The 26,356-nt window shown below is 39.0% G+C and overlaps 1 protein-coding gene across 3 annotated transcripts in view; it reads left to right on the top strand.

Annotated features, from left to right (window-relative positions):
* Positions 1-26,356, top strand: part of ADAP1 (ArfGAP with dual PH domains 1) — a 1,397,730-nt gene extending 1,371,374 nt beyond the window's left edge. For all 3 annotated transcript variants that reach the window (XM_044089521.1, XM_044089522.1, XM_044089520.1), the window contains 2 exons: positions 11,413-11,641; positions 24,954-26,356. In XM_044089521.1, coding sequence (XP_043945456.1) covers positions 11,413-11,641; positions 24,954-24,982 — 258 coding nt within the window. In that variant the 3' untranslated portion in view covers positions 24,983-26,356. The remainder of the gene's footprint in view (positions 1-11,412; positions 11,642-24,953) is intronic.

The raw sequence follows: 26,356 nt of genomic DNA, 5'->3' as shown, positions 1-26,356 counted from the left end.
TTAAGTACAACCTGGGCCTGCTTCTTAAGTGCTCATTGATGTGAGTTGTAACTGGGTACTATCTCTGGATACTCACAATTTGCCATCTTCTGGCTAGGCTGCAAATATCCCTGCAGATCCAGCCTAAGGGCAAAAAGTAAAACCAATCCACCTAACATGATAGAATACCAACAAGCTCGTTAATCCACAGCTCAGCACTGTAAGATGCTGTGCCACTAAAACTAGGTCCAACAAGCTCGTTAATCCACAGCTCAGCACTGTAAGATGCTGTGCCTCTAAAACTACGTCCAACAAGCTCATTAATCCACAGATCAGCACTATAAGATGCTGTGCCAGTAAAGCTAGCCCCAACAAGCTTGTTCATAGGTTCATAAGTAGGTACTAGGCTATCTGCCCGAGGGCATTTATAAGCCTAGCCAGAGTGTGTCAGCTTTCGCCACCCCATTGATTAATTAACTGAGCCTCTGTCCAGAAGAGCCAATGAAGTGATCCCAGGGGTGTAATTTCTGTTACCCATCCAATCGTCAAGGTTTCTCTTGAAGAGTGTTAGTGAGGGCTCTGCCTAATGTAGTTAGGAATTTTGTTCCAAAGCATGGGGAGTCTCTGTGACAGGAATCTATCCCTCCAGCATGTTCTCTTTATTGTTGTGGTGAGGTTTAGCTCATTAGAGTGAGTGGCTCGCAGTGACTTGGATTTCTTTAGGTGGAGCATGTCCATCAATTCTGAGTGTTGGACATGGCTTTGTTATTCATGCAGAGATCACCTTTGAATAAGCGATATGCCACTTAGTACAACCGGAGTTTTTCCAGTCAGGCTGCATAGGACATATGTTTGAGGCCAGTAATCCTCTTGGTGAGGTACTTTTGTGATCTTTCCAGCTGTTGGAAGTGTCTTGTGAGGTACATTCCAAATGGGGCATTGTACTCTATGATGGGTCTGATGAGTGACAAGTAGACTGTTTATTTCTAGATGTGAACCCTTTAGTAATTAGATGGGCTACATAGAAGGATTTTCTAACTTCTTTGACAATATGATTGTCAAAGGAGAGATTATTATCTACCTGGGTCCCCAGATCTCTTATTACCTCTTCTGTATTAAGGGGGCTGCCACCTATGTGGTAATTCATGGGTGTTTTGTTTTTACCAAACAGGATGACTATGCATTTTTTGGCATTTAGCTTGAGACCATGACTTTGACACCAGGTATCCATCTCAATAAGGCCCTTTTGGAGAATGTCCGTGTCAGCCGGAGAGTCAATTATGGCTCCCAGTTTCCAGTCATCGGCGAACTTGGTTAGCCATAGTCCTCCTGTGTTTGCCTGTACTTCTAGAAGTATATGCCGAACAGTAGGGGTCCCAGGACCGAGCCTTGCAGGACACCACTTGTGACTGGTTTAGAGTCGGACCTGAAGCTCGCTATTCTTTTACCGTGTGAGTTCTGTCTGTAAGCCAGTTGGCAACCCATCTTGTGATGTAGGGGTTTATGGTCAGGCTGGTGAGTTTTTCTATAACTCCTGAGTGGGGAATGGTGTCAAAAGCCTTGGTGGTGTCAGGGTAGGCTGTGTGAACCACCTTTCCCTCATCTATGACCTTAGTGACTGTCTCGAAGAAGTCAACCAGGTTTACTAGGCATGATCTGCCCTTAACAAAGCCAAACTGCATTGGGTCAAGTGTTTGGAGGTTCCTAATGTCTTTGTTAATGAGTTCCATGATGATGCGCTCCATAGCCTTGCAGAACAGGCTAGTCAGGCTTATGGGGCGATAGTTACCAGGGTCAGTTGTGGCCCCTCCTTTGTGGAGCAGAATAACCATTGATGTGCACCATTCTATGGGCACATAGCCTGTGGAGAGGCTGAGGTTGAACAGTGTGTTTAGGTGGGGGGGTTAGTTCATTCTGTAGTTCGTGCAAGACGCAGCCTGGGACACCATATGGCCCCATTGACACTGTGCTTTTGGCTTTTGAAAGGGCTGTTTTCACCTGTGCATCTGTGATTTCCGGGGCACTACACTTTTCCGGTATTGTTGTGGGCCTTTTAGGGGTGAGGGGGGGGGGTGAAATTTGCACTGAATCTATCTGCCAAGATGTTGGCAATATCAGTAGGTTCAGTATATTTTGTGCTATTTTGCACTAGCTCAGAGCATGTCTGTGAGTTGCCACTTAGATACTTGACATAGCTAAAGAAGGCTTTCTGGTTATCTTTTGAATCCTTGACTATTTTTCTTTCGAAGTTAGCCTTGGATGATTTTATGAGGGACCTTAGTTTCTTACTGATACTGATCAGGGATGCCGTTCCTTCTTCAGATTTGCTTTTTTGCTGAACTAGTTTCCTCCTCCTTCTATTGTATAGTCTGTTTATGGCAGGAGTCCACAAGACTGGTTTCCTTCTCTTAGAGGAGTGAGTCTTGGTTTTGCTAGGGATGGCACGATCCATGCATCCTTGTAGGGGCTCATAGAGTGCATTTGTAAAGGTTACTGCATCTTGGACACTGTTATCCTTTTGCGTGGGAGCTGTGAAACTTACCACCTCTGTCTTAAGTAAGGTGAAGTTTGCTATAGAAAAGTTTTTCACTGTGGTTTCCTTGGTTGGGGGTGGTGGTGTGGACATCCAGAGTGATTAGTTTATGGTCTGATCTAACCAGTGATGGGTTGACCTCCGGTGTGGAACACCTGTCGCCTTTGTTGGTGATGACCAGGTCCAATATGTTTTCACCTCTGGTAGGGGAGTTTACCAGCTGATCCAGGGCATTTGAGTTGATAAATTCCAGGAAGCGCTGGACCTAGGAGTTTGTACTTGAGTAGTTTTCCCAGTTAACGTAGGGTAATTGAAATCACCCAATATCAGGGTGTTTGGTAGGATTTTCATGTTTTCCAGTGTCTCCAGAAAGGCAGAGTGGTGGTCCTGGGTCATGGAGGGTGATCTGTAGCAGGCCACAATTTGCATTGCAGATTTGCCCGATGTTAGTTGCACATGGATGATCTCAGAGTTATCATGCTGCGCCACTAACCTGGAGGTGTAGGTATCCTTGATGAATATGAATACACCCCCTCCTTTTGTGTTTCAGTCCATGTTCTGTGGCCAAAATGTGTGGTATGAGTTGTAGCCCGGTAGTGCTGGGGTGCTCTGTGGAGCCTTGAACCAGGTTTCAGTTGCTGCACAGATTTTGATGTTCTCCATACTGAGGAGTGCTTTGAGCATGTGCATTTTGAGATTTAAACTCCTGGAGATTAGTAGCATAACCCTCATTTTTTTATTTGTGCTATTTATGGAGGTGGGCTTGACTTTTGAGCCTTGCCTAAAAAAGGCACTATGGGGACAGCAAGAGCCTTGGCCTGTATTCGAAAGCCTAGGGGTGACAGGTGCAAGCCATCTCTTGCAAAGCAACAAGGCCTGTCGAGCATGTCGTCCCAGGCTGACAGACACTGGATCCCCTTTGAATGACACCAGATGCTTAGCCAGTTGTTGAAATTGATCATTTTTTTCTTTATACTGAGGTATCATTCTTGGTGAGGGCAGGATGCTACTCAGGGTCAGGGTCATACCTGCCTGGGCTACATGATCAGAGAGCTCTTCCATGTCTCTTTCCATGTAGTCCACGGAGTTATGTCTCAGGTCATTCACACCAACATGAACAATGACAGAGTCATATTTGTACTTGTTCTGGAGTGACCTGAGTTCTTGTGTTAGGTGGCAGATTCTGGCTCCCGACACACAGCTAACAGAAACCTTCTCCTTGTCCAGCCTAGTGAGTGGGACGTCAGTGTGCCTGACTATAGAGTCGCCTATTACTAGTGTGTTAGGTATGTTATTTCGCCTTAAGGGCTGTGATTGTGTGGCACACTGATTTTGCATTTTATGTGTTGTCTAGTTTGTGATGGGAGGTGCAGGTTTTTTGGGTGTCTGCTTTGGAGGTCTCTGATGCTTTTGCAGGTTTTTATTTAGAGCCTCCGAGTATGATTTTGTGTATTTATGTGTATTTTTTGCCAGTGTTGGCTTAGTATGTCTATGCGAGGCTGGAGGTGTGGTGCAAGTGTTAACCTTCTCCTCATGACTGCCTGTTCCAGTCTTGGGTGGAGAGAGCTTAGCCTCTAATTTAGCTATATAATTGCATCTCTCGCATATGTTAATGTTTTGTGGTAGGAGGAGAGGGTTGTCTGTATACATGAGGCAGTTGTAACATTGCCTCAGGATACCCAGGTTCACGAGTTGGAATGGAGAGTATTCCTGAAATTGCCCTTTGGTCATGCCTGAATAGTAGGGTGAGCTGCTTAGTTGCTTGATTGGTGAGGGGTAAATAATGAGCCTTGCCCTGCTTGGCAATTAAGTGTCGGGGTATATTAGTGCTTGCTATTAGGTCTGAGCAAGTGCTGGACTGTAGGATGCTTTTTAAGTGCTTAGGATGAGAGTTAGACTACTTTCAAGGGAAAAACTGAAGAGGAGACTTGGTGGAGCAGGGAATAATTTAGCCCTAGCTAACTGGTGCTGTCTGGACGTGCAAAACCGTGCAAGCACATTTTTTACAGCAGGGAAATGAAAGAGATAGAAATTAGTCCAAAATGGCCTATAAACTACTAACTTCTAGGCTGGAACCACTCCTCCAGGGACAGATGGCTGCTCAAAGCTCCCTCTCTCACAGGTGAACCGAGAAACCTCCTTCTATCCAAGTAAGGTATGGGCAAGTCAGAAACTTGTAACACAGCCCTGAATTCAGCACTAGCCTGAAAACTGGACTATATTAGCTTAGAAAGGTGGGAAATAAGGAAAGAAATTGAAAAGATAAGGCAAAAACAGTAAAAAATACACTTAAAACAGCTTTGAACGACTACAAACAGTAAAACATACACTTAAAACAGCTTTAGATGACTACAAGCAGTCAGAAAAGGCTTTTAAACAAATTACCCAATTAACCAGTAAAACAATCTCAAAACTGAGCCCTGTTCCTGTAGTCTTCAGTCAGACAACTGTTCACTCCTGCCACTGGGGTGCAGGGGAGCCTTCTCCAAAAAAGAAGGCCTGGATTAGTGCTCAAGTTATACAAACAAAGCTAGATTCAGCAGGCCTGAATCTAGTTTATGCGACAGCAAACAGGGCACACCAATTTCAGTAAGAAACAGTTCAAATATGCAGGCACTACAAGCCTCTAACCAGAAATTCCCAGCTCAGGAGGGCAGAGTCCAGCCTCTCCTCCCACAAGAGTGCAGACCACAAACCTTCTTAATGTAAAATGACTGGCCTGAAGCCCAAGTACTTGAACCAGAACTAATACACTTTTAGAATAACAGACACTGAGCCTTCAGTCAGCAGTTCCCAACTTAGAAGGATGTAAGCTACCTGTCCTGCCACAACAGTGCAGACCACAAACCTTCTTAATGTAAAATAACTGGTCTGAAGTCCAAGTGCTAAAACCAAAAGGCTTAGAATGATAGCTACACTTTAATCAGGTTACTACCAAGCAGTAATAAATACAATTGAATACTTTTATGAAGGCCTGGATTAGTGCTCAAGTTATACAAACAAAGCTAGATTCAGCAGGCCTGGATCTAGTCTATGCTACAGCAAACAAGGCGCACCAATTTCAGTAAGAAACAGTTAAAATATGCAGGCACTATAATTCTTTAACCAGAAATTCCCAGCTCAGAAGAGCAGAATCCAGCCTCTCCTCCCACAAGAGTGCAGACCACAAACCTTCTTAATGTAAAATAACTGGCCTGAAGCCCAAGTGCTTAAACCAGAACTAGTACACTTTTAGAATAACAGACACTGAGCCCTCAATCAGCAGCTCCCAACTCAGAAGGATGTAAGCTACCTGTCCTGCCACAACAGTGCAGACCACAAACCTTCTTAATGTAAAACAACTGGTCTGAAGCCCAAGTGCTTAAACCAAAAGGCTTAGAATGATAGTTACACCACGCAATAATAAATACAACTGAGTACTTTTAAGATGACGCAAAAGCAAAATAAAGTAATAAAGTAGGAAGAAACACAAATACAGTGAAAGCAGATGAATAGTCCACAGCTCAGCACTGTAAGGTACCGTGCCACTAAAACTAGGTCCAACAAGCTCATTAATCCACAGGTCAGCACTGTAAGGTACCATGCCACTAAGCTCATTAATCCACAGCTCAGCACTGTAAGGTACTGTGCCACTAAAACTAGGTCTAACAAGCTCGTTAATCCACAGCTCAGCACTGTAAGGTACCGTGACACTAAAACTAGTTCTAACAAGCTCGTTAATCCACAGCTCAGCACTGTAAGGTACCGTGCCACTACAACTAGCTCCTTATATACCAGAAAAGTGCCTGTCTAAATGGAAAATCTCCAATCAGCAAAAAAAGAACTGCAGAAAGACAAATGCTCCAGTCAGCATCCAAAAAGAACAGTTAGACAGCCAGTCTGACAAGCAGAGATGGAATCATTCCTCAGGTGGTAAGGGGTGGAATCATTCCTCTTGTCACAAGGAGCAACTAATACAACCACCAGGCCCAGAAGTCCACAATAGACAGTCCCAAGTAACTCATTTATTATATGGTCCAAACCCAAAGTTCTTCTGTGCCCTATTCCCTTAGTTATTTTTACTTCCACATAAGAGATTGTGGCTTAAAACAAAAACACTGGGCACTGATGTGATATGCAAAATTGTAGCTTTTCATGTATTAAGATTGCATTGCTTATTTAGTTAACAGACAGCGTTTTTCATGTCTAAGAGAACGTTTGTAGCAGTAGCTCTCCTGCTATGTCTCACTCCCAACACTTACTTTGCTAATGTTTTTTTTTTTTGTACCCTTAAGTGCAATACTGATTTGGAAAACAGGTGGGATGGAACAATTACAAAAGAAAAATCAGTATTAAAAAAGAAAACTAGGGCTATGGCCTTTCATACAGAGTAGAAATCATGAAAGCTATAGCTTTTCATACCAGTTAATTTGCAGATATGAACATTTTATGATTTGTGAGTCATGCTAATTTATATAAATTAAATGTAATATCCCAATTGTAATACTAAATTCAAATACATAAACAATAACTGCAATGCTGTAATATGAAATTTAGTGTACTGCTATCCCTGAATTGCTGTTTTGGCTAAATGATTGAAACATTTTCGTTTACAGTTAAAGGAAAACTTTAATTATATGAGTTTTATGCCTCCTCATAATAGCATAACAGCAATAGTAGCTGAGTAGCTTTTCCATAGGATACAAGTCCCAAGGGCTTGGATTTTACTGCACAGATGAGCTGTAACAATATCCCACCCTAATTTATTTCTTATTTATTACTTTATTACAGTTTCTGTAATTGCACTGGTCAGCTAAAATCACAGTTTAACTCGCAAATTAAAGTGCACTAATTGCAGATTGCTTATTAAAGTAGTAAACAAAATAATTTTGCTTGAATACATAAGCATGAATTTATTTAATACCTAGTCGGCTCAATACATGAGAACTAACCTAAGAATATCAATGTGGGTGTGGTAAGTCACTTACTAAAACGTGTTGGATGCAGTCTTGGGACACATGATTTTTGGATGCAGAAATCGCTCGTGGCTTGACAATAGATCAAGCAGTCTCAGAGCACAAAAGTTTTGTGTTCTTTAAATAAATCGTCAATCATTTGATTGTTGTAGATGCTAACAAGTGGTCATTAATGTGGTCTGCTAATCATGGCACCAAATACTCAGCATAATAAAACAGTACTAGCTATTAGGAATCAATACATACCTGGATATCTAGTAGAAGGCTAACAGATTATGTCATATAGCTTTAGCATTTGGAAGTCCTTTAAACCAAAAAATCAATTAGTTGCTGTACCTTATGGCACCACATTGTCCCTGGGAAACGTGAGAGAACAACAAAACAGTTCGACTCAAACTTAAATGTGCATTTCTGTATCTGGCCCACTGATGACAAGAGACATAAAATGCATCTTTATAGTTGATAACTCAGGTATGGCTAGCTACTTGGAAACTTGCTAAAACGACAAGAGTACTGACCAAAAATTGTTTAACTTTAAAAGTAGGATGGTGAGTGATGATACACGCTATAGGTGCTCCAATGAAATAAATTTAGAGCCCAAGCATCAAAATTAGGTGGTGACTGCTGTTGGCAGATAAAAAGAGTTGGTATGATGGAATAATATGAGTAAGAATGCACACACAGAAATATACACACAGACACACATGCACACACACAGACACACACACATACACACACACAACACACACACATGCACACACAGACATGCATACATACATACACACACACACACACACACACACACACAAACACACATACATGCACAGGCACTTGCATATGGACTCATAACACATCATATAAATTATGTGTGTTTTCATAGCTCCTGCCTTTTCATCTCCAGAATGTGGAACACTAAATGCTATAATGTGGAACACTTGCTAACAGCTTGCTAACAACTAGAAAACTCACAGGATGGATAAAATGTGTTATAATTATAAAAGGTTCTTTTAATGAATTAATATGATTTTGTGTATTATTTACAAGGTATAGCAGTGACAGATACTTTCAGTATCTCACAGAGAGAAACATGGACTTTTTAAGACTCAAAATTACGAACATTCCTGTTAATGAGGCACTCCTGAGAAATGTGTGAGACTTGCTCAGGAGATTTAGGACTATAAAGCTAAAATACTCACACAGCTGTATCATGACACTGGCCAATCCCACTTAAAACATTTACCCAGTCCTCCATATCTCACTAGTGCATTGAATGTGATGTGACAAAGTTGCATTTCGTTGGACGGGGTGGGATGCCCTAGAGGGGGTATAACTGATTACATGGGGTGGGATATGAGTGCAGCAAATAATTGCTGTAATGAATTGCACATCTGACAACGTGGTACACCAAAAATTACTCATGAACCTTTAACAGTCACTGAAACATGGCTTCATAACTCATGATCAACCCAAAAAAAGACTAACCTACTACTTTTTCCCCAAAATCCCTCTCTTATGAAAAAATAAAATTTAAAGTCCTCTGTTTTGATAATAAAACCATTAAAGTCACTTCTCATAGCAAACTATTAGGGTTGATAGTGGATGATAATCTTACATTCGACCTGCATATACAAAATTGCATAATAAAAACTCATCAAAAACTAGGGATGCTTTACAGAGCCAAAAAAACTTTCTCACTGATACAACTAAAACTACATTTGCCACTACTTATCTCCTCCCCTCACTTCTTTATGACACTCCCATCCTTGCTAACATCCAGGCTTCATAAAAATTAAAACTTGAACAATACTGTAACAAAGTTGCTAAATTTGCAGCAAATACCCTTTTCAGAACCCACCACTGTGTAGCACTAAAAAGCCTAAATTGGTTAGAACTGCCACATCAATTAACATATACACAGCTTCTTACCACCTATAAAATTATCCAGCATCCATCTGCCCATATAGCACTAACAAACATAGCTCCAGTCAGTCATTGCGATCCAGTGACCAAAAACTCCTGACTGTCTACAAACCTGCCAAATCTGTTGGACATTGTCTGTATTCGTACAAGGTTGCTAAGGCCTGGAACACCTTACCTGTAGCCATCAGGTTTATACCCTCCATCCCATCTTTCAAAACCACTCTGAAAGACTTCCTAGCTAAAATCTGGCTCTGGTCTTGCTAAAATCCAGGATAAAATATATCCCTAAATGTGAACAGGTATCTTTTTGTTCCTTATATCCCCTTACTCATCCTTCTTCACTTACTTCCTTACTGTTATCTAATTCTGTTCCCTGACTTTCTTTCTAAATATACCATAAGCCTGTTTTCCTTCACTTCATATTGCAATTCCTGTTTGTATTAGACCAATTTACCTTTAATTTCTGTACAAGCTGTCTAAAATTTCAGTAAATATTAAATGTTGTCATATACTTTGTGTTGATTTTTAACCAATGTTTTTATATTATGTCTAATTTGTTATAGTTATTTAAACTGCAGATGGTATAGTCTTATTTCTGAAGATTGTAAAATTATTGTTCTTGAAATGTTTTGTAATAACTTGAAGCTTTTCTCCCCGGGCCTCTGGTGAAAATAGGCTTCTACCTAATCAGACTTTCCCAGTACTCAGATGTCAATAAATATATAAAGAATAATTCTTTGAATTACAATTAACTTAGAGCACACTGCCAAAGAATAGTGTGTCATGAGTGATAAATTATGCTAAAACTTCTTATTTTTTACTGTAAACTAGAGCATCTCACTCCTCTCCTCCAGTAGGGAGGGGGCCAACTACCTACTCCTCTCTTAACTCTTACACTCTACTCTGAACCCACTGTTGCTTGAAGAAAAATAATATGTTGCCCTGACAACAGTCTCAGAGTGCAAGGCATGCTTATCACACTTCCTGCAAATCAGTGTTCCAAGCTACTGCAAATCAAAGAAATTGTCCATGAGCCATTTAAGTAGAGCTGGGTGCAAAAAAGGGTCATGGTCCTTCCCCATAGAGTTCTGCAGATTAAATTTGTAAATGTTTATTGTTCAAAAGTTACTAAAACTGCTTCAGAACTTATCCTGCAAAATGTGTGTTGTATTCTCAACAGAAGTTTGTACATGGCACCATAAATCTGCTTACTTGAAGCAAATTAAGCAACAGATTGAAATGGGAAGCTGCTTCTACTGCACTTCATCAGCTCATCCATTTGCATCTGAATGACATTACAAGTGACTGAAAACAACCAGTGCTAACATCTCTACAAGGAAAACAATAAATAAGTAAAATAAGGCATTTTTCCATGGAGAAATCCCTTCCACAAAATTACATATACCACCTTCAAAGTCCCACACAACATGAAGTAGAGAGAAATTTCTCTGAAGACAACAGTCACTACAGGTACACACACCTGCACAAGCAGTGATTTCTTCTGCAATACAATGAACACAGAGTTCAGTTTTGCTGAGCTGAACTCAACTAAATGGCAGCCGATCTAGTTTAATCTTGAAGAGATGTAGGGAAGCCTTTCAAATCAGTACACCTACAGGATTCATAAAGTTAATTAAAAATGTGTTTTTTAAGTTTATATGTGTTAGGTGTTTATCAGAAATTAATTGCGTGTGTTAGGGTTTCAGTGACAAAAGCTTCAAGCTTTGTACCCACTGCCTTCTGTTTGGAAGGTAGAAATATGATTGAGGTGGCTTCTTATATTTATAAAAGCTTGCATGCTGTCAAAGGAAGCATGAATGAGTTTTGTATTTTTCAGCACAAAAATAAAAAAACTGATTGTTTTACTCTTGCTCAAAGTGCGTTGAAAGCTAAATTGTTTTGCTTTTAACAAGAATGATGATCAGTTTAAAAAACAAGTAGCAAACCTCTTGTTAATAGGGATGCTTTGAGATGTGGCTTTGTTGTAATAAAAGTAACTTTTTTTGGAATTTCCTATCTTCCTAGGATGCATTTGCAAGAGGAGAAGTTTTTATTGGAAGTGCAGAAAATAATTACATGGTGCTAGAAGGACTCCCATCAGGAACGCAAGGAAACCACTGGCAATATGGAATCACAATAGTTACCCCAGACAGAAAGTTTCTGTTTGCCTGTGAGACAGAGGCTGACCAGAAAGGATGGATTGCAACATTTGAAAAAATTATAAGCAGACCAATGCTGCCTCAAGAGTATGCAGGTAAATGTGGTTTACACTGCTTATGAATGATATAGTAAAAAAATAATATAGCAAAGTACACTCTGAAAAAAAAGTCTAAAGCTAATGGAAATACTTCCATGATTGCCAATCTACTTAGCTAATGATCTTATAGCATGTGTACTATGCATAAGCCAGAGAGTGTTAATCATGTTTGCCAAGATAGCTGGTGCTACTTATGTGCTGAATCTGACTGGATTTTTAATGTGGGAAGGAAAATAATTGAGATAATAATAATAAGATCTTAACAGATACTCACTTCAAAAAGTGTACATCATCCATATTAATGCTTGTATTTATAGCACCTCTTTGCAGATAATCTTTTATCTGTAAAGTCCATCAAGATGTAATCCACAATTTTTACTAATGGCTGAAGAATATATTTCATAGTTTTATAGGTGTGTACTAGGCTAATGGCCCTGGAGCCTTAAAAAGCCTAGCCCATAGAAGTGCACTGGCATTGTGCCACCCAACGTTAGTTCCCAGTGCCTCTATCAACTAGAGTCACTGCAGTGATCCCTGGGGTGAACTTTTTATTTCCCATCCACTCATCAAGATTTCTCTTAAAGAGTACCAGTGAGGTCCTCTGCTTGACATGTATGGGGAGTCTATTCCAGAGCATGGGTAGTCTCTGGGTTATGAACCTGTCCCTCCAGCATGTTCTGTTGATTGTGGTAATGAGGTTTAAGTCTCTGGAGTATGTGGTGCGGAGGGATTTGGATTTCTTTAGATGTAGCATTCCTAACAAAGCTGGGTCAGACATGGCTTTGTAAGTCAAGCAGAGATCACCTCTTAGTAGATATGAGACAGAGAATAGCTGGAGTTTTTTGAGTCTGTCCATGTAGGACATCTGTTTAAGGCATAGGATCCTCTTTGTGAGGTACAATTGTGGCCTTTCCAGCTGTTGCATGTGTCTAGTGAGGTACATGCCAAATGGGGCATTATACTCGATGATTGACCTAATGAGGGAAGAGTAGAGAGAGATGATGACCTCTTTCTTCCTGGATGCAAAACCATTGGTAATGAGATGTGCCACATAGAAGGACTTTCTGAAAACAGTGGCAATGTGGTGGTCGAAGGAGAGGTTGCTGTCAACCTGTGTCCCCAAATCTCTTATAATGCCTTCAGTGTTCAGTGGGCTCCCATTGATGTGGTAATTAGTGGGAAATGAGTTTTTCCCAAAGGGGATGACGATGCATTTTTTGGCATTAAACTTAAGAACATGGTTTCGACACCAGTCATTGGTCTCATTGAGGCCTTTCTGTAAGATGTGTACATCATTTGGGGAGTTAATAATGGCTCCCAGCTTGCAGTTGTCTATGAACTTGTTCAGCCAAAGTCCCTCTGTGTTGGCCTGTACTTCTGAGAAGTAGATGCCAAACAGGAGAGGACCCAGGATCGATCACTGTGGGACTCCACTTGTGACTGGTCAGCAGTCTGACTTGGAGTTGCTACTTTCACACTTTGAGTTCTGTCTGTGAGCCAATTTGCAACCCACCTGGTGATATAGGGGTTGATTCCTAGTTTGGTGAGTTTATCAATAATTCATGAGTGGAGAATGGTATCAAAGTCCTTGGCCAGATCGAGGTAGGCTGTGTGAACTGTCTTGCCCTCATCCACAGCTCTGATGACAGACTCAAAGAAGTCAACCAGAGCTGTGGATGATGACAAGGCAGTTCATACAGCCTACCTCAATCTTGCCAAGGCCTTTCATAGGTTCATAGATAGGTACTAGACTATTGGCCCTAGGGTCTATATAAGCCTAGCCAAAAAGGTACCCTGGCTTTCGCCACCCAAGAAAATTATTTTCCTGTGCCCCTGTCGAGCAGAGCCACAGAAGTGATCCCCAAGGTGAATTTCCCATCTCCCATCCAATCATCAAGATTTTTCTTGACGAGTGCTATAGGTTCATAAGTTAAACTTAAATTTTGTAGGTTCATAGACCAGTATTAAGCTAGCTGCCCTTGTGGGCCATTTTAAGCCTAGCCAATTAACCCACATGAGAATCAAACCCTGCACCTTGTGTCTATAAGGCAAATATCTTAACCATTATGCTAACCTTCTTCTATATTTGATAGCATTCCCCACTCAGGAATTATTGATAAACTCACCAAACTAGGCATCAACCCCTATATCACTAGTAAAGTTTCAGATTATAAATAAAATCTTAATAAAGTGTTTCTATTTCCATTGAGTGCTCAAAGTTCTGTTCAAACATATCACTCATTATTTGCTTTAGAAAAACTGAGCAAGTTAAAATACCTAGGGTTAAATATAAACCTGACACGTGCTCTCTTATAAGTTTAAGTCTCATCTCAGTCGTAGACAAACTTAGGTTAGACTGAAGTTCACACTAGAGGGGTCCATCTGTTAGTCCCTGTTCTTAGTGTACTTAAGGATATTATTTTTGGCATCTAGTGTTATAAGGCTGTACAGTGTTTTTCAGTGAATGTGGATTATTGAAGATGGAATGACAGCAAACAGGTCATAGCTTTCAACTGATTTTTTGACTTTCCAGAATTTTTACTCAAATTTTTGGTCCGTTTCTCATAAAATTGTAGTTGTCTGGCAAATCGTTTACAAATCATTGCGGAATTATGTCAGAAAATAATGGCAGGCATTTGATTTTCAGACTTCATATCCTTCAGAAAATTCATGCTAATTCAAAATCTGTTATTCTATCAACTTCTCAAGCTTAAATCAATAAAATGGGTGAAGTGACACCAAGAACATGACTGAAAAATAACAAAACAGCAAATGGTATAGATTCATACATTTATAAGTAGGTACTAGGCTATTGGTCCTAGGGCCTATAGAAGCCTAGCCAAAAGGGTACCCTGGCTTTTGCCACCCAAGAAAATTATTTTCCTGTGCCCCTGTCGAGCAGAGCCACAGAGGTGATCCCTGGGGCGAATTTCCTATTTCCCATCCAGTCATCAAGATTTTTCTTGTAGAGTGCTAATGAGGAGCTTTGTTTGATATAGATAGGTAGTTTGGTCCAGAGTATGGGAAGTCTCTGGGACAGGAATCTATCCCTCCAGCATGTTCTGTTTATTGTGGTGACAAGGTTTAGGTCCCTAAAATGTGTAGCTCAGAGGGATTGGGATTTCTTTAAGTGGAGCATGTCCAACAACTCTGGGTTTGACATAGCTTTGTATGTTAGGCAAAGATTGCCTCTGAGTAAGTGATATGCAATGGAGTAAAGCTGTAGTTTTTTGAGATGGTCTGCACTGGGCATCTGTTTGAAGCCAGTAATCCTCTTTGTGAGGTATTTCTGCAGCCTTTCTTGTTGTTGTAGATGTCTTGTGAGGTACATACCAAAAGGGGCGTTGTACTCTATAATAGGTCTAATGAATGACAAGTAGAGGGGAACAATGACCTCTTTTTTCCTGGATGAGAAACCTTTTGTGATGACATGTGCCACGTAGAAGGATTTCCTGACCACTGTGGTGATGTGATTATCAAAGGAGAGACTACTGTCCACCTGTGTCCCAAGGTCTCTTATCACACTTTCAGTGTTAAGTTGACTACCACCTATGTGGTATCTCATGGTTACAGAGTTTTTACCAAAGGGGATGACAGTGCACTTTTTGGCATTGAGCTTAAGGCCATGGCTTTGACACCAGGCATCTCAGTGAGGCTCTTTTGTAGGATGTCCATATCATTAGAAGTTTCAGTTATGGCTCTTAGTTTGCAGTCATCCATGAACTTCATTAGCCAAGGACCTTCTGTGTTAGCCTGTACTACAGAAAAGTAGATACCAAACAGGAGAGGATGCAGGACTGAACCCTGTGGTACTCCACTTGTCACTGGTCTGAAGTCGGATTTGGAGTCTGCTACTTTCAAAGTGGAGATTCTGTCAGTGAGCCAGTTAGCAACCCATATTGTGACATAGGGATTTATACCTAGTTTAGTGAGTTCATCTATAATTCCAGAGTGGGGGATGATGTCAAAAGCCTTGGCAAGGTCTAGATAGGCTGTGTGAACCACCTTACTCTCATCTACGGCTTTGGTGACTGCTTCAAAGAAGTCATTCAGGTTTAGGAGACATGATCTGCCTTTTACAAACCCGAACTGGGTGGGATCCAGAGTTTGGAGATTACCAATGTCTTTGTTTATAAGTTCAATGATGATACATTTCATGGCCTTGCAGACCAGTCTGATTAGGCTAATGGGGCGGTAGTTCCCAGGGTCTGTGGTGGTTCCCCCTTTGTGGAGTGGGTAACCATTACTGTGCACCATTTAGTGGGCACAAAGCCTGAGGTGAGGCTATGACTGAACATGATGCTTAGGTGGGGTGCCTTTTTAATAAAACTAAACCTGCTTATTCTCATCTCTTTGACTCGTTGCCAATGTTGTAGAGAAGATAAATGTGGATATAGAGGTTTCATAAATGTGTTGGCTTTGTTTGGCTATACTGTATGCGTTGATTTTATTTGGTCACACAAAGGTGGCTAGTCGCACTTTGTATGTTTGTAGAACATATGCTAGCAGAATGTTGATTTAGAATCCAGTGTAGTGGATAATGAAGTTGCACAGCACATTTACTAGAACTCATTGAAATGGATAACAGTGCCATTTGGTATAGAAAAATTCAGTTTCCAGTTAAAGAGTGAGTTAACCAATACCTCTGCATTGCAAACATTAGAGCTGTTTGGCACACATTCTCAGAGCCCAGACCATACCTCTCAAGTGTACTTCATTACAAGGAACATACCTCATTTGGGGTCTTAAAAAGTTAATGTTCCTCGAAGTTCCTCAAAGTTCCACATTGAAAGACTCTGTCACATATTCAGTGTTAGAAATTTTTTTAAGTGAAATCCATTGTAAATAGAAATGAATCATATTAATTCATTAAAAGATCTTCTTTATAAGTAAAACCAGCATATTTTAACTATCCTATGACCTTCCTAGTTGAAGTTGTTAGTAAGCCATTAGTATCTGTTCCACATTTTGCCCATTTGTTCCACATTATGAGGGCTAGTGTTCCTCATTTTGGATATGGAAGGTTGAGAGCTATGGCCCAGACTATAAGAGGGACTGTAGTTGTTTGATAAGTATAGATCTCTCTGGTACACAGATGAGGTACTCAGAGCAACTGGGAAAAGTAACCTTGAATTTAGAGTAGTAGAAAATGGAGCTATATGGTGACATTATCAAAATTCCATAGTAATGGAGGATGGAGTTTCCATATTGTATTAATCTAGAATCCAGACTACTGCTGAAAGAGGGCATGCTGCTCTAGGACTTACAGTAGCAGAGAATGGAGCTGACTGCATCGATATAGAATCCATACTAGTTCAGAAGGGGGGTATTATTATATTACTCTGCAATGTATACTTGTGGTGTGGAAGCCTTAATTGTATTAATCTAGAGCCCAGGATAATAGTGAAAGTGGCTCCATGACACTCCCGCTCTAGAACCTAGAGTAGTGGAGATTGGCATCATATAATACATTGACTCAAAATCCATTTTAAGAAAAGACATTGCAACATGATCCATTAGTTTCAAATCCAGATTAGTGAAGGGATAACGTTGTACATTGTGTTATTCAGCTGTCCTTATAGCTGTCCTTTAATGTTGATTTCCCTTTGCCTAAATAATGTACACTTCTATGTACACACCTAACTGGTACAGTGTTCTTGCATACTGTGTTTATTGTAAAGAGCCTTTTTTGATCAGTACAAACATTGCCACATTGCCCTGACTTCAGTTTTTATGTAATGCTCCTCTCCTTAGCTAGCTCCATTCTAAAGCCATTGGGAGTGCTACCAGCCTTTGTCTTCTGATGTGCTACCTCTAGGAGTCCCACTATAAGTCAGTATTTGTTACACATGGTGCTGCTGTAGCGCTGTCACCTGGCAGTAAGACGTTGTTCCGTTCAATTCTCAGCTATAGCGTCTTCTGTCTGGAGACATGCGTGAATGGGCGTACCTTCATTGAAGGTTGTGCGTCAGAGCTGGCAACTCGGCACATAAAAATCTACTGCCAATCATTAGCGGACCGGAGTTCCACTGTGGCGACCCCTAACCGGGAAAAGCCAAAAGACACACAACAACATTATTTAGACCTGTAACATTATTCACTTTCCACTCCACTGTTTCCTGTAACTGTATCTGCCTCCTGGTACTTGTTGGACAAAACTGCTCTCCACTTGCACTCTGTCTTCTGCATCTCCAGCTTGTGTTTTTATCGCAGCTACAACTGCTGGCTCTCACAGCTCTTCTGCTTCATGAAATGCAGCAAGCTGCAGCATGCTTAGCAGTGTCGACATTAAATTATGTTTCTTTGACATGAGACATGAAATGCAGCAAGCTGCAGCATGCTTAAAAGTGTCGACATTAAATTATGTTTCTTTGACATGAGACATGAAATGCAGCAAGCTGCAGCAAGCTTAGCAGTGTCGACATTAAAGGATGTTTCTTTGACATGAGACATGAAATGCAGCAAGCTGCAGCATGCTTAGCAGTGTCGACATTAAATGATGTTTCTTTGACATGAGACATGAAATGCAGCAAGCTGCAGCATGCTTAGCAGTGTCGACATTAAATGATGTTTCTTTGACATGAGACATGAAATGCAGCAAGCTGCAGCATGCTTAGCAGTGTCGACATTAAATGATGTTTCTTTGACATGAGACATGAAATGCAGCAAGCTGCAGCATGCTTAGCAGTGTCGACATTAAATTATGTTTCTTTGACATGAGACATGAAATGCAGCAAGCTGCAGCATGCTTAGCAGTGTCGACATTAAATTATGTTTCTTTCACATGAGACTGTCTCACCCTGGAAGCATGGGCAAACAAGTTCTTTGTAGTTTATGCATACAGACAATTTAAGAGTTATGACATGAAATAATTAACTGTTCATCTAATGTATTTGTTACTTTATGAATGCTTATAAAGGATGAATATTCTGTTTTGTAACATTCTTTGCATGTAATAAATTACTATATATTCTTGGTATGCATTTCTATAAAAAATGGAGCTCTATAGTGTACAACTTTGTTCCAAGTACATTGACTTCCTGCAATGTACTTCCATCGTGATTTTATATGTATTATGATTTTTTTTACCATTGCTTCATCTCAGATCTCTGCTTAAAAAAAGCCACTAGTTATGTTTGACCTAGTTATCAGATATAATTAATATAGAAATAGCACAGAGATCTAGACCCAAAAGCAGTAGACAAGAAAACTGTTAGATTTATTGGCCTAAAATATAGAACAATGGAAGGCTAATGTCTGTTGTAATGTATGTTGACTTAGTAGCCCGAAGAGTGAAGTATGGGACATACATGGCTGTGTTCTCCACGGCAGGTGCTCCATGGTGTTGGACGGTGCAGAATATGTGTGTGCAGAGTAAATAAGTTAGCAGCAGCCATTTGTTACACCACCTTTATTATCTTAATAGTTTTAAAATACGTTATTGCTGTCAGTGTTCCCTTACAATATTTTTATATTTAAAAGGAAGGGAAACACAGTTGGTACCTGCTACTAATTTGGTGTGCCTGTTCTCTCTAGGTGAGCCTGTCACTGCAGGTCACACTACAGTTTTGACTGTCCCCACAATTACCTTCTTCTTCTGCTACCGCTTTGCTTGCTAGTTATTGTCCGTTGTACCAGATGCGCTGAACCTTCCCATGCTTGTTATGCTATCTTCCATAGTTGGAATTTTGTTCCATACATCTACCTCCTTCCATTTCTCTGCTTCTACCGTGGTCTTTTCCAGATATGTTTCATAGTACTTTAGATGTGCTGCTATTAATTAAGATACTTTGTTTAAATGTTGTATATTTGTTAATTACTTGTATACCACTGTTTACTATGTTCTTTGTTTAATTTTTTTTTTCTGAATCTTTTTTCTCCGGAAAAGGTTTAATAGCTCTTTACATGCTTCTGCTATTAATTATTGATATTCTGTTTAAATTTTGTGTATTTGTTGATTACTTGCATACTTCTGTTTACTATGTTCTTTATGTATGTTGTATATCAATTGGGTGTCAGTGCAGCTTTCTGTCTGGGGCATCTGCCATTGTATGGAGGGGGGATTTTCATTTCTGGACAATGTTAATTGCTGTGTGCATTTGTTATAGGTTTAAAAGGTCTGAAGGTTTAAAAATGAGTATGCATATAGTACTGGTTGTTTTTCAAATGTTGTTATTGAAATTAAAAATATGGGAAAATGTGATATGAGTTTAAAAAGGGGTGAGAAGCTGCAATTGCATATAAATTCAGCCTGCCAAACACTAATCTATTCATGTAAGTTGCAAGTTGGAAACATACATTAAAAAATGTCATGTAGAATAATTGAAAGTAATAGCTTTTAAAAAAATGGCTGCCTTATCAGTCATATCATGGTACTGTTGGTATGAGCAAGAAGCAAATAGAACAGGGTACAAATAACAATGTTACAAGAGACTCACTTAGAAATTAGTATATGAAGTTGACAAAGAAAGGATACAAAAATGGCTATTCGGCAGAGTATCGGGGACCCAGGAAAAGTGGGTAATACTGATTTCAAAACAGGCTCCAGTACTAAGAGAGGAGGAGAAGAAAGACAACAAGGGTAGCTTTGTTGTAATAATGGGTTATTGGCAAGGAAGGAAGATTACATTGGCATGTGTTCATAGTCCACTTAAAACTACTATTTCCTTCCAGCAATTGATAACAGAGCATAGGCACAGAGAAAGAGATAGCAGAGTATTAAATGAAAGAGCAGCTTTGGTTGAGTTTATAGTTGAGACTAGAGGAGAAGGTGATTTAAAAATGGACAGTTTGTGGCGCATATAAAATAATGTATGATAACTATAAGAATCAATCAGAAGAGGTTAGAAAGACAGGAAAATTAGAGTGAAAAGATGACATACAAAAACAATGTAAAGATATCTGTATGTTTCTCAAGCAAGCAACAAAATCTAGATGGTATAAGATGTTTGCATGTAAGTGAATAGATATTTTTATACTCCACGTAGACTAAGAATGTTTTCACTGGTAAACAGCAATGGAGTATGGTGGGAATTTATGGTTTTCGGGAATGCAAGAAGCTGATACATTTTAGAAATTCTAAACAATGTACTTTGTCAGAAATGTTGATTGAGCAAACGGTTTTAAATAAAGAAATTATTCTTTTGAGCTGGGATATAGAAATCGAATTGCCTACACTCAGTAAGGACATCAAAACAAAACTTATTGCAACGGAATTTTTGAATGTTGTAAAGGACATAAAAGAACTGTTGGTGGGGTCTTAAGAAAAAGGAAGGTGAAAACTACATATAAATACATTAAATCAGTGGGAACAGACAAGCAGGATAACATTCAGGAGGAGTGATATTGCAGGGAAGGCATGACAAGTAATCAATGTGATACTGAAACTGAATAAATGTTATATAAATCTGTATAACACAGAGGAATGCATATAGTTGAATGTGTGCTCATGTCACTATACAATATGTGTTCTAATAAAGATGTTTTAAAAATATATTTTATCTGTGAGGTGTATATCTCCAACAAACATACCTTACAGTTAGAAATTGTCTGATGGTGTTTTGGTAAATGTCAGCCTTCATTCTGATGATTCTACATTTGAGGAAAATAGAATAGTAACTTACTTGTTTGTGGGACCAGATCTACAAGTGTCTGTAGTACAGGATTCCAACGATCATATCCACTAGGGAAGAACTCAGTTCATGTGGGTACTTCATGTCTTTCAGTCTGTCCTGTGGTCATGTGTACTCATGGTACTAAAAGACAACACTACAGTTATGTAGAACATCAACATCTAAGGAAGTGTAAAAGCATAAGCGCTTTCGTAGCAAAGCTACTTCATCAGATGCATAAAACAATTAAAAAATTAGTCCATTAAGTACTCTGATTGAAAGATCACATGACTAATTAACTTTCTTAAAGACCTATACCCTAAAATACACTCAAGAAACAATGTCCACACACATAAATGTATAGCCTTCTACAAATATAAACCATCTTAAATTACTCCATACAGCATAAATACATACATACATTTATAGAAAAACATATATATATATATATATATATATATATATATATATATATATATTATAGAAAACACTATTAATGTGTACATTTATACAGTGATGGTTCAAGACAAAAGACAGACTATTTCCTATTTAGAGGTCTGGCTTTAAGTTTAGGTCTCAGAGGTACTCTGTCAATCAGGTCATAGCCATAATCTCTATGTAATCTGACTATCCACTTGGCTTCTAACTGCCCAGTTTGATTCCTGATATCACATTTCCTGATATTCTCATATATATGTCCTATTACCATAAACTTAAAGATATGAGATGTAGCTATATCTACAGTGTGTTTAGATAAGGTACTAACTGTAGCACCTTTACCTATATGGTAATAGTGTTCTTTAATCCTGTCTGTAAGCAATCTATCGGTCTTACCAATATAAAATTTCATACAAACTGAGCAGTAAGCTAAATAAACCACACTGGCACTGCTGCATGTCACAGAGACATTGAAATTATACACTTTATTCTGATCAGGATGATTAAATTTACTGTACTATCAATGTATTTACAAACTTGACAGTGTCCACATGCAGCAGTGCTTCCTTGACTCAAATGTATAGGTACACTCCTAGGGTAACATAAACGTCTCTTTAAGGACTTCATATTTTTATAGACAAACCCTGGTCTAGTGTCTACTATAGCTCTAATGTCATCATCTGTAGTCAGGATACCCCAGTGTTTCTCAATAATGTCTTTATATTGCTTAATATCACTCGAATAAAACAAGCACACTTTTAATTTATCATTTTGCTGAACCTGCAAATTATCAGTGTATTTCTCACCAAAGTAAGGCCTAGCCTCACTAGTTCTTAAACCGGAGACTATTTCAATACTGTCCTGCACATCTTTATGCGTATAATCCCTAGTGGCAAAAGCTTCCTTCAAGGAATCAGCTTGTTTAACAAATTCTGAATCTTTAACATTTAGCCTTGAGGCTCTGTACACTTGGCTTCTAACCACACTTCTAAACACATGCGATGGATGCATGCTTTCCTTATGTAGGAAATTATTACAGTGGCAAGACTTTCTATATAATTTAGTTATAATAAAGCCATTAGTATCATAAATTACTTTAACATTTAAAAATTCTACAAACTCAGCTGAAATTTTATGGGAAAAAGCATGTGTCCACAAACAGTTTAGGTAACATATGTGCAGAAGTAAGAACATTAGTTTGTCATTCAAGCTATGTTTTTTTCTTTCAGTTCAGACAATGAGGAAGGCATTTTGCAAACAACTGTCTTGTTAAATGACTGTCTGTCTGTCTTCTTTGACCATCTTAACAATTTGAGGTTGACTTTACAAGAGCAGCAACCAGCAATCACTACAGCAGTTCTCTAAGTTTCTGCCCAACATATCTGTCATTTGTCTCTCTTCACACCTTTTCCGGTCACTGTAAGATGTGTCTTTTATCTAGAAATGACCATATTTTACATCAGCAGTTCTGAAAACCATGCTGTAGTTAACTCCAGAGCTCCTCTCTACTGTTATTGTATACTACAACAATGATTGTTATGACTATAGTACTCAGCTGTGTGAGGGTACTCACCACGAGGTAGCTATCTGAGTAAACAATCATTGCTACATTTCATGATTCTTATGACTATAATGAATGGATGTGTGAGGATACTCACCATGTGGTAGCTATCTGAGTAATACAGTCATTGTTGCATTTCTGCATTAATAGCTTATATATCCTTCTCTCCCTTTCATAGCTTAAATGTCTGATTTGGTGGGAAATACATCTGTTTCTTCAGGAAGGAACACAACCCTCTAAATATTGATTATTCTCTCATGAGACATATATGCAAATATGTATGCAGAATGTCACACGGTTTTACTAGGTGTTCACCTATCTGAGTCAAGACTTTTGGGAGTGTCTAGTATACATGTTAGGGTTAGCCTACTTATTATATTATTATTGGTTTATACATTATCTTTGTGGTTTCCTGTCATGGTCTTGACATTCTCCTTAGTTTCAGATCATAGGAGGTTCAGGCACATTTGTGGTGGCTTTACAGCCAAGATTCATGTTGACATCTTCAGTGTGGTACCTGGTAAAGTTGATATCAACAGAATTTCTGAAATCTGAATTTAGGACAGATGTCCACCTGTGGCTATATCTTATTTATTCTGAAAGCTGTGCAATGATTATTCTATTATTGAAAATGTGTAGTTCCAGTGAATATGTCACTCAGCTGTACTTTCTACATCCCTTCCCATTTGCACCATGAATTCTTTGAATCTTTGTAGCTATCCACTTATTTAGTATGATCCATATTATTGTCATTCGCCAAGGTCACTGTTTTGCCTTGCTTTCTCTGCACTTGTATACCTTACATAATATTTTGTATATAGCGTACATTGATGGCTTGTTGTTTTGTCTAATTCTAGCTGTCACTTACTGCTTAGGCTTCTTTTCCACTATCTAGTTTTTTGATAAATATTAAAATGCTGCATCCAACTATTTTCAGAATAAAAGAATATATTGATACATTTTTGTTACGTTATCTCTGCTTACATCTTTTTCTCTTGTATTCTTTCCAAATCAGTTATTATTTAAGCACACAAACAAATACAATAATAAAAAAATGTAATTGTGTACATAGCCTGAATTGCTACTGCAGCAGTTTCAGGAACAGATTTATTCAGGAACAGTATATGACCACATGAACACTGGGTGTTCTTTATTTATGAAAAATGTTTACACTGAAAAGAAAATGAAAAAAAAAGTTGCCACCAGTGTAGATATGGTAATGTGAGTTACAGATTGTTTAAATGAGACAAAAGTTATTTTAAACAGATTAATATTTTTGGTAGAAAAAATGTATCAGATTTTGAGGCCGCTAATTTGCAAATGATGCTGCTGGCTTAGAAAAACACAGTCTAGTGACAAAAAAGTCAAGATTGTGTGTGTGCACGCATGCACACGCACAAATGGGTGTGTGCATGTGCATGTCTGTGTGTGTGCGTCTGTATGTGCGTGCATGTCTGAGTCTGTGCGTGCATGTATGTGTGTGTGTGTGTGTGTGTGTGTGTGTGTGTGTGTGTGTGTGTGTCTGTGTATGTGTCTTTTATCTATCTTCATCACACTTACTGCTCTGCATTTATTTCCTACCCTGTCAATTTCCTGAAAATAATACTATATCATGCTGCTTAAAGCCTGCCACCATTTCTCATGTTTAGTAATGTAAACTGCTGGTAATTCTAACTTTTTTATCTTTTTCATCTTTCAGTTGAAGCTCACTTTAAGCACAAGCCCTAAAATAGGACAAAAACAGGAATGTGACCAGGAAACACTGTCAGAGGAAATGAGCATGTTTCGTTGAGAAAAAAATTGCTTAAATGGATTGCAGGATTATGAGGGAAAAAGGAACAATACTGAAAGGAACACTCCATGCAAGCTGCTGATTTTATAGACAATTATGTTCAACTAGGTAAAAGCCAAGGAGTCAGCCATTCTATGAGACCAAGTACACCTCGAGGGGCTTATGCAGAAAACATATATCAGAACATCAACAGCAGTGCAGAAGATTCATTCTGATCCCTCATCTTTTTGTTCTTCCAGCACAGCAGTACTGTTTGTCATGAAGCCACAGTGTTCCATGACAAGGCAACCCGCATCATTGCTGCATAGTTCCTCTCAAGACTGAGATGTACAGTGGGCTTGGTAACATGAAGCAGGCGTGAATGCATGATCTTTATCAACCAATCATTACTAAAATGTGAGATGTGAGCACAGCTAACATAACTGTCTGCAGATGAAGTACTGCAGCTAAATGACCATTTTTTGTCTACTTTCACAATGAATAAATGTATTTAAAGTATATGCCACAGGTTGCTAGGCAAAATAATGCAACATAGATGTGCTGAGTGTGTCAATTTGTGGACCAGAACTACATGTATTATGGTAAAAATGGTATAGGCCAAACTCATGTTGTTTCAGATGCTGGAAATGGAAACTGATTGGTCACTGTGGTCTGGCTCAGAGGATATCTGCTGTCATCTGATTGGTAGACTAATGCATGCTGTCTCTGGCTTTTATAATGTGAAGAAAGAAAACCATGTGACTTATTTTAGTACATTCCAGCCATTGTAACTGAACAGTTTTATATGTTCAAGCTAAGTTTAGAAAAAAAATGTAGCAAAGGGAAGAAATGCCATCCAAAGTTCATTAGGATGAAACTAGTAAGACTGCTTTAGAAACCATCTGCTGCTGTCATAAATGGCTTAGGAGGGCTTGTGTGAATATTAGCCACTTTCTGAGAATGATCCTCTGATGTGATATTCAACTGCATGCTTGAAATGCAGGGTATAGTCTGATGCAACAGTGTCTTGTATGTTGTTTTAATCTCTGATGGAATTTTCTGCTTTTGTTTTTAATTAAACAATTGCCATCATCATTAGCAGGAAGGCAAATTTCCACCCCCTCTACCCTCCACAAACAAAAGCATCAACCAGCCTGTTAAATCCATTGTCAAGAGGGAATACAGCACTTAGGTATTTTGGTTCTTTAGTGTTCTTATATATTTACAGCCATGGTTCTTAAATATGTGCATAGTGTAGTGACAACTGAGACACTTTTCAAAAGTTAGCAAACCAATTAGACTTTTGTTTCTTTCTCTATCCCCCTCTCTCC

The sequence above is a fragment of the Protopterus annectens genome, chromosome 12.part0 (genome assembly GCF_019279795.1).
Source record: "Protopterus annectens isolate FY-2018-M chromosome 12.part0, PAN1.0, whole genome shotgun sequence".
In the NCBI taxonomy this organism is placed as follows: domain Eukaryota; kingdom Metazoa; phylum Chordata; order Ceratodontiformes; family Protopteridae; genus Protopterus; species Protopterus annectens.
Note: the sequence above shows the minus strand (reverse complement) of the source record. Positions and strands in the feature narration are given on the sequence as shown.